Source organism: Ptychodera flava, chromosome 19, assembly GCF_041260155.1.
Source record: "Ptychodera flava strain L36383 chromosome 19, AS_Pfla_20210202, whole genome shotgun sequence".
Lineage (NCBI taxonomy): Eukaryota > Metazoa > Hemichordata > Enteropneusta > Ptychoderidae > Ptychodera > Ptychodera flava.
The window spans coordinates 8134022-8144215 of NC_091946.1; the positions used below are offsets into that span (position 1 = coordinate 8134022).

General features: G+C 38.1%; 1 protein-coding gene across 1 annotated transcript; it reads right to left on the reverse strand.

Annotated features, from left to right (window-relative positions):
• Positions 1-3356: 3356 nt before the first annotated feature.
• LOC139118220 (uncharacterized) lies at positions 3357-7942 on the reverse strand. Its single transcript, XM_070681504.1, has 2 exons — positions 7807-7942; positions 3357-4089 (listed from the first exon to the last, which is right to left on the reverse strand). The coding sequence occupies exons 1-2, from the start codon at positions 7911-7913 to the stop codon at positions 3405-3407; spliced, it is 792 nt and encodes a 263-aa protein (XP_070537605.1). The 5' UTR covers positions 7914-7942; the 3' UTR covers positions 3357-3404.
• Between the last annotated feature and the right edge of the window lie 2252 nt (positions 7943-10194).

Here is a 10194-nt window from a genome sequence, read left to right on the forward strand (position 1 = left end):
TAGAATTGGTCTGGGCTAGGTCACGGATATACACAAAGCATCTAACCTGTCCAGCCTCATCGCCGGATCAAAAGCACTGGCAATAAGGGAGTATTCGTTTTTTTACGGGGGGAGGGGTCCGCTGGAACTTCAGCTACAAATGAAATGCAAAACGCGCCCCCTTCCAATTAACCTCCACATTCATCATCGTGAAATGTGCCCCCTCAAATTTTCATCAGATTAGATTGATTAACCTTTACATCCGAAGGCCCTGGGGTGAAAAATGGTGAGCCTTCAAAAGAATTTGCAAGAGTGACCCTCGCCAATTTCCATGCGCAAAATACAGTGACCCTCCCGCTGTGTGTCACAGTAAGTATCAATAATATCTTAGCCTTTGATACGGTTGACCATGCAATACTGTTGGAAAAGCTTGATGCATGTGGCATGAATAAAGAGTCAGTACGGTGGTTCAAGTCATATCTGTCTGGTAGAACTCAGGCCGTGAACGTGAACGGTACTCTTTCTAATAATAACTCAGTTGATTGTGGAGTACCGCAAGGCTCTATACTGGGGCCTTTACTTTTTTCAATATATGTAAACGATATGCAATCAGCAGTGTCATGCAAACTGCTCTTATATGCTGATGATTCAGCTCTTCTTGTGTCTGGCAGAGATGTTGAACATATTCAAACAAAACTTAGTAAGGAATTGGGTTATCTCAATGAATGGCTAATTGATAATAAATTGTCTCTTCATGTCGGTAAAACAGAATCTATCCTGTTTGGTTCTAGTCGAAAATTAAAACAGTGTTCGGAAATGCAGGTTCTGTGTGGGGATGTCAACATCGCTGCAAAACAGTGTGTGCAATATCTGGTACTGACTTGGATCAATCCTTGTCTGGTGAAACAGTAGCATCTAAGGTTATTAAAAAGACATGCTCTCGTCTCAAGTTTTTATATCGTAATAAGAAGTTTTTAGATTTTCATACGAGGAAACTGCTGGCTAACTGTTTGATACAATGCCATTTTGATTATGCAAGCTCTTACTGGTATAGTGCCTTGACTTTAAAAAGCAAACAAAAACTTCAAACTTCCCCAAAATAAAGTTATACGGTTTGCCCTTGGTATGTCAGCAAGAGCACACCTTGAATCGGTTCACTTCAAACAAATAGGATGGCTACCTGTTAGCCACAAAGTCGCATATATAAAACTCAATCATGTTCATAGAGTTACATTAGGATTAGCACCGAAATGTTTGTCTGATAATTTTGTTTTTAACAGTCATGTCCATAGAACGAGATCCGGACCCTATTCTATTTTTATTCAAGGTGGGGCTCGGTTGTATCAGAATAGTTTTGTATATACAGCTAGTGTTGAATGGAACAAAGTTCCAAGAAATATACAGAGTATTACTTCAAATTCTCTGTTTAAAAGAAAGTTAAAGAAGTATTTTTATGAAGCAATGATTCAACGTGAGCAAAATGATTTTGTTTTTTATTAATTGTTGTCGTGCCGATTTGCTTGTGATTTTATTTTTCGTGGGACCACAGTGGAAATAAGTTTTTAACTTTTCTGTGTTATCCCAGCACTTCTGTCTTTGTCTTTTTTTCTTGTTTGTACTGTATGGTTATTTTTTAAGTGCTAAATCAATCAATCAATCAATCAATCAATCAATCAATCAATCAATCAAAATATCTTAATTTCTCATTTGGCCTTTGAACTTTCAAAGAATACTTTTAAACCTTTACTTGGGTGAAATTACATTATCATATTTGTTGTTCACATCTGTTCTTTCAAACACCCCATTCTCGTCACGTACATTTATATAAATTGTAAAATATTTATAAAAGCACAGATTAAGCTAGTTTTGTATTGCAAAAAATATTCATGGTTTCCTCATAGACTACAATGTATAGTGAATCAACGTTTCGGCAAAATTCCAAAATCAAATTTCTTGCATACGCATGCACTTGTAACCACCCTAGTCTAATCAAGTACATTAACATAAATAATCAAGTGTATATAAATACACAAATTTAGCTAGTTTTAAATCTTAAAACTTAATGTTCATAGTTTCCTTATAGACTACAATGAATAGTTAAGGGGGCGCTGCACCCAACACAGCATATTTTGCTAAAAAGTCACTTTTTTGCAAATATTTATTCAATTAATTAATTTGTTAACCCAAGATTATAATATTGGTTTGGTTCACCATGTAGCTTGTCAAGCAATCGAAAGTTGCGTGATAAAGAAGTGTTTATTTATGTTAATGTATGAAAATCACCCGATTTCCTGGCTTCTTTTTCCTTCCAACTTCAAAATCTCCAAAGAGTTTAACTTCACTCTGGCTGCATCAAATTTTCTGAAATTTTCACATGATGTTCTTAAAGTGCTATGTAACAAAACGACTATTTTGTTTGGCAATTGGCAAAGTTGTTACATTTTGAATAAGAAGCATTTTAATTTTGCTAATCATGATTTTAGTCATTTTTTTTTGAGTGTCAGTCTTTAAACCCTTGCCATTTTAGAATGAGGATAGATAATGCCAAATAAAATAGTTGTTTTTTCTACATATACTCTTCTTTCAAGTGAAATATCTCATTTCAGAAAATAGCGTCAAGTTTTTGACTTAAATTAATTTTTATCATTAATACCAAAAATGAGTTTTTTACCCCAAATATACATCCACTTCATTCTCTGAGTAAGCTACTGCTACCATACTAGACGTTAGAGTCACTGCTTTTTGAAAATATATAGTATGAGGGGGTTTCCTTGTCATCTTTGATGAGAAATATTGCTTTGAAAAAAACTGTGTTGGCAACATACAACATAAAATTCCAAAATCAAATTTCTTTTACACATATGCACAAGTAACCACCCTATTCTTACGAAGTAGATTTATAGCAATCAGCAAATATATTGAAACCTCCCTTGGAATCAAACCTCAAGGGCAAAGTCGGTGGCTCTTTTTGACATTGTTTGATATCCTGAAAGATGTTGAAAACAAGATAACTAAAATACATCTTGATCTCTAAATTACTTACAGAATGTATGAATAAACATGTTACACGATCTGTCGTGTTTACCAGAAAGATATGTCATCTGGCAAATGACCTCCTCTACAAATTGTACACAGTGGCTTTTTGTACAGCAAGTTTCTTCAGACTCTCACCTATCATCAACGCACTATTTGTTTAAAGGTATTGCGCAATTGTCTTTTCTTGACACAAAACTATACCCCGGAACGGCGACTTTGTTAACTGTAAGGTTACGAAAGCTTCAGACGTCTCCGGATGAACGCACACAAAACAGCAGAGGGTGGCAAGTGCAGATCGAGATGTATTACCCTATCACTATGTTATCTAGAAGGGGGGGGGGATTGATTAATGTTTCTGAGCGGTTATATCATATTGGCACTTTGAATTCCTACAGTTTCGTCATCACTATGATTGCACCTCTGCACTCAGCTTGCATGTCAGCTAACGGCTTCTGGCCATCTACGTCAAAGGCAGCGTATTTGATCATATCGCCTATCTGCACAACATGAGGCATCCTCGCAGCGATATTGTGGGTGATTGGATTGGTCATTTCACTGTATGCAAATTTGGCGCCTTTAAGCTTCCCACGTTTGAAGGAGTTGAAAGTCATCCGCGGAGTGAGGTCATGCCCATGGTAATCATCACCAACACCAACTTGGTATATCTCCAGGAACATGCTCCCACGTGACTGCTCAGTTTTCACTTCATCCAGCTGGTAAAACCTCGCCCTCAATACAGCGACTAGATCCAGATAGGGCATCACAGGTCGTAGCAAATGAGAATCTCCATAATCTTCGCTGCCGTCTCTTTCATGGGTTTTCAGAAACGCCGTTAACACACCGGCTATCTTGTTTTTTTCTGTATCGATGGCAATTGTCCCTACACCATCATGAATACTACGGTTGACAGCGATTTCCTTTAAGTGTTTCACACACTCGTAAGAAGCTCCCAAGTGCTTCAGCATGGGTGAATGTCTCCAAAAGACATCTGTCAACGATTCGACGGCATCGGCACGATGTGACTCCTTCAATGCTTTAATCTCAATTATAGATTTTCTTCCGATTGACCGATAACTGCGGTAGAAATAATACGAAAATGTATGGCAATTTTGCCGGTACTTCAACAAAAAGAAAATGAATTGAGAATTTCTTATCATAATTACATTGCCAGGTTAATTTTACATTTGTTAGACTCTCAGAAGCTCTTCCAAAGCAACGAAACCTAAGGGAGCTTTCAGTAATTACAGGGGGGTGGGCCGGGGGAATTTCGCAAACACCTGTACCGTAAAATGTGATCCTCCCCCTATCCTCCTGTCTAAAATGTGACCCTCACCCTTGTCCGACATTCTAAAACTTGACCCTCCCCCCCCCAACCACTGCGGTATTCTCCCCGGGAATAACTAAAACAGTATCGGCTAATTTACATAACAATTGGTTCAATTGTTATGTTAGGGACAAATTACAGAGGGGAGGGCTGGTGATTTTGGAGGGACAGTCGCAATTATCACGCAAGAATTTTTGAAGAGATATGGTATTTCATACATTTTAGGGAGGGTCACCATATTTTGTGCAACTATAAGAATGCAAGATGTGGCTGATTTAGTGCTTCATCCAAAAATATCAAATCATAATACATGGAGTCTATCAGGCAAATTATTGACAATTTACCCCCACAAAACATGCTATATCTGTATTTTATAAATGTTTGATAATGTATTTAAATGTACTTTGCTTGAACAGGGAAGTAAAATGAACATTTGTGTACAAGAAATTGATTTCTGAATTTCATCTAAAAAGTTGGTTCACTTTCCATGGTGTCTATGATGAAATTATGAATAGCTTTTTTAGCAATACAAAAATAGGTAAATCTTTGCATTTGTGTACTCTTGATTATTGATATTAATTTTCTTGACTAGACTAGAGTGGTTACAAGTTTATGGTTGTGCAAGAAATTTGATGATGGAATTTCACTGAAATGTCGATTCACTATGCATTGCGGTCTATGGTGAAACTATGAATAATTTTTTTTCAGTACAAAATTAGATAAATCTGTGCATTTATGTATGCTTGATTATTTAGATTATTGTTCTTGATTAGACTAGAGTGGTTACAAGTCCACGGTAGTGCAAGAAATACGTTTTTTGAATTTCACCAAAATGTCGATTCACTATGCATTGCGGTCTATGGTGAAACTATGAATAATTTTTTTTCAGTACAAAATTAGATAAATCTGTGCATTTATGTATGCTTGATTATTTAGATTATTGTTCTTGATTAGACTAGAGTGGTTACTAGTCCAAGGTAGTGCAAGAAATATGTTTTTGGAATTTAACCAAAATGTCCATACATTATGCATTGGGGTCTATGATGAAACTATGAATAATTTTGTTTCAGTACAAAATTAGATAAATATGTGCACTTATGTATGGTTGATTATTTAGATTATTGTTCTTGATTAGACTAGAGTGGTTACAAGTCTATGGTTGTGTAAGAAATTTGATTTTGGAATTTCACCAAAATGTCCATACACTATGCATGGCAGTCTATAGGTGTGTGCGTATTTTGTTGGTGATTTCCTTTTCAAGAAATATCACACGGACGGACAATCAAAGTTTTGGCTATTATATCAGCTTCTGTCAAAAGTGACCCTCCCCCCAAGATAGGTTTATAAAAAGTGACCCTCCCCCTTGAACTGTTTTCTAAAAAGTGACCCTCCCCCAATTCCCCCGGCCCACCCCCTGTAATTACTGAAGGCTCCCTAATGTGGCATACAATTTCAAGAATTTGTCTCCCTCAGCGCAAAGAAAAATTAAGCAAATTTACAAAACATAATAATAATAATAATAATAATAAAGTACATTTGTAGTGCGCCTAATCTCTTAACAGAGCTCTAGGCGCAATAGTGACAATACAATATAACAGAGGACATGTTGAACCACCGGGACTGGAGACTACGTAAACGAAAAAGGTTAAACTACTGTTTAAAGAGAAAAGTCTTGAGGGAACGGCGGAAGGAAAGGGTAGAGTTGGAGTGGCGAAGGTCAGAAGGAAGTTTGTTCCATAATGCAGGGCCAATGTAAGAGAAAGATCTCTCGCCAAAAGTCTTTGTGGAAACTCTTGGAATACTGAGAAGTCGAGAATCTGAGGAAGAGCGGAGTTGTCTTTTTGGAGTGTATTGATGTAGAAGTTCAGAGAGATATTGCGGTCCTGTGCCCGCAAGTGAATTGAAGCAAGTACATACAACTTTGTAGTGGATACGAGAACTAATAGGCAGCCAGTGTAATTTTTGCAAAAGGGGTTGAACATGATCATACTTTTTAGCATTACAGACGAGACGAGCGGCAGCATTTTGCACTCTTTGCAACTTGTCTATAAGCTGTTTAGGGCAACCAGAAATTTAAAGGAGACAATTGCAATAATCTAAACGAGACAGAACAAGTGCAGAGACCAACGTTTGAGTAGCCTGTACGGAGAGAAAGTGACGAATAGAGCTAATTTGTCTAATTTGAATGTATGCAGCTTTGCAAATATTCTGCACATGTTCACACATATTCATGTTAGAGTCGAGTGTGACTCCTAAGTTTTTGACACTGGAGGTGAACATTATATCAAAATCGCCAAGAATTATGGATGAAGGAAGAGATGATTTGGCAGCTTGTCTGGGTGAAGCTATAAGTATTGCCTCTGTTTTACTGTCATTCAACTGGAGTTTATTCGATGTCATCCACTGCTTGATGGCAGTGATACAACTTTGCACAGATTCAACAGTTGATTTTATTTGATCGATTGTGGTTTCCTTGTATAATTGATTGTCATCGGCAAAGGCGTGGTGATTTAATGAGTATTTTCTGACGAGGCTAAAAAGAGGGTCAGTGTACAAAACAAATAGGACAGGTCCAAGAACTGAGCCTTGCGGGACACCAAAAGAGATAGATGATGTTGTTGATCGTATGCCATTGATAGTTACAGTTTGAGTTCTGCCTGAGAGGTAAGATTGAAACCAGGATAGAGCAGTTCCGGAGATGCCAAAAGTATGTTCAAGACGGTGGAGGAGGATGCCATGATCGACAGTATCGAATGCAGCTGATAGATCTAAGAGAGTGAGAATGGTAATTTTGCCAGAATCCAAGGAGGTCAGAATGTCATTGACTATTTACAAACATCACAGTGTCTTCAACAACAAACACAAGAAAACTCTGGTAAATTCCCTCACACTAGTTACCCGATATGTCCAGAGAGCAAATGTCAATGTGTATATGATCAGTTCTGTGCGCAATGTCAAGAACGCTGACCTTTGCTGTGAATAGTTCATGAAAGGGAGACGTAAGCTGGCACAGTAACTGAACGTATATGGGTCGCAAGGAAAATCGACCGATCTCAGAAATATTATATATCACAAGGAGGCGAAGGAATGTACTTTTCACATTTACATTAATTTTCTTTTATGCTATGGAATGGAAAAAGAGGGACTTAAGGCCATAGGATCATCGTTGATCAGTATTCAGGGGCCAAAGCCTATCGGCTGGCCCCTATTGGTTTCGTTTGGGTATTTTTTCTTTCCGCTTCTTCTTCTTCCGTCAAATGTTTGTCGACCTAGATCTGGAAAATGTACACTCTTCAAATTTGGCATAGATTGCATTGCAATCTTTGCCAGATAACAACGTTCGTAAATCACGTTTGCAGTCGGTATGGTCTTACAGATTTGCGACTGTGGCTATTATTGGTAGTCGGTGATACAGTTTAAAAAACACGTATGGATTGGGTGGTTTGTTCACAGGGAAATTGTTTTACCTTTCGATGGCTAGCTGACGTTGAGACACAGCAATACTGGTCCATCTTGTAATGGCTGGATTAAAGCAAGACTTACTAATACGCATAGAGTGATGTAATGCCATCATAGCCACGACAAGCTCACCAATCCGTAAATTTGAAGACTTGCGCGACCGTCAGGCAAGGTTTATCTGAGGGCGCTCGTTAAAATATCGCAATCAAGGGAGGCCTGTTTGAAAGCACGGCCTTTGCTGCTTGGAAAGGAAGAAAACTCAAACCATTGGGATTAATAGACCTAGCAGCACTCTCTCAGCCACCATCTTGTAACAATTCGAATATCTGTGTTGCCTTTTTTACATAAAAATACAAACTTTACATCAAATGTTTACCGTATCTTCTATTCGGAAAGAACCAGTGATATTCTATTCACGCCACTGTGCCCTGACTTACTTCTCCAATACATTTGACAAATACATATATGTTTTCAGCATTCGCAGCTGTTACGTTCGGAAAATCTTTACTAATTTTTAAGTCATACGGAGAACAATCTCGCCGTAGTTGCACAGGCCGCAGGTCTTTTGAATTCTGTAAAATCACACTTAATTGCAGACACTTTCGTGAAAAGATGGGGGTCGTCGGAACTGCGCATGTGCGACTTTACCTGTTTAATGCTTGTTTTTATCTAGATTCATTGCATCAACGTAGTTGCAACATTTCAATTCTACGGTGTACACTATGACAAACATGTTTCATCAATCACCAACGTACCGTGGATACAGTGTGTACTTTGGTCATGTCCAATACGACGCTTGAAAGGAGTTTCGAAAACGGTTGCGGGGTCTGTTTTTTGAGTGAAGGATAAAATCTAGGGTCCGAACAATGGTAGAACGGGAAACGTACATTTTTCGGCCTATGAATCTCGGGAGTATATGAGATGTGCAAAAGGGAATGTTCCTGTGAGCACCATGAGGATAGTATTGCACAGCAGCAGGGCACGTTGAAAAAGACCATGATTGAAGGGCAGTAATGTGCATTTAAAACCCAATCCTCCAAATGTGAACAAGTTCTTACATCGTAAATTATTGTTTATAATTGACCATGCGTATTTGATCTGCTGGCTATCATAACAAATCAACATTGCAGACCTTAAACAATGTTCAGAAATTAGGACACACCAAATGAGGTTCTTGTATTTTCAATGCATGGAAATTTAATGAAACCCCACAACAGTGACACGCATGGATGGAATCCTATACAGAAAAATATTACATGTAATTATAAAATCTAACCTTTTGTCTCATAGCAGATTATCCCAAAGTGAGCAAGAAATGGCAACACCCATTAAGTTCACGCCAGGCAAAAAGGCCAAATGGCAGTTGTACTACTGTTCCCCTGAATGTTATATTAACATTGCATTTCCGACATGGCTCATATCTTCCTTTTCAGATTCAAACAACAGAAATGTACACAAGATTTTTAATAATTTTGTGGGCCAAACGGCCATTTTATTGGAACAATAAAAAAACCCCGAAAAAGACATAATCCATTGGGGAATTCTATGATGTATTTTACCTACTTAAGGCTAAATCTGTCCACTTAAATTGTTGGTACAGCTCGTAACGTAGTCACATTTCTGTAAATTCATGCAACCGTAATCGCTGTTGTGTTTGGCCCATTATCTTAAAAAATTACCAAGAACTTGGTTTCTTGTCTCAATTACCTTTGTCATCTTAATGAAAAATAGATCGTGAATGAATGAATGACGTAAAACTTTCTCAAAAGAACTGTAGTTAATTAATAATAAAAGTTCTAATCATTCATCCATTTTCGGTTGAATCACAGAAAGACATGAAAGTATGTGGATGGTGTATCTCTATGGCAGGTCCGATTCAAAAATCCAATCCAATCCATGGCTGAAAGATACTTTTGGATATATACATACATATATGTATTTGGTGGGGTATGTTCTGGCTTTGAACCAAGTTTCAATCACTGGAGTCGGGGCGCAGCTGAGAGGGAACTGTTGACCGATGGATGGACTGCAAATCGCAAGACCAAATGACAAGGTTGTAGTTGGTTGATTTGACTTCGCTAACGACGGCTTGCTGGTAACGTATTGCCCGACAGGTTTTAGAAAATCTCATCCTCTTAGGGAGCTGTTATTATTTACGGCCTGGAGAGGGAGAGGGATCAGAGGAATCTCAGGGCTGTCACTCAAAAAATGAAAACTACAAGGGGCTGCTCAAAACGAGGAGAGAAAGAAGAGGTCACTCAATTTTGGTGCAAAATAAATTGAAACACCTCTCATATTGCACCATTGCACACATCAATTTCTCAAAAATTCATCATAAGTGCACGGGGGGGTCCCCTTCTCGTGCTCTGGGTGTTATAACAGATTTAGTTAGGGGG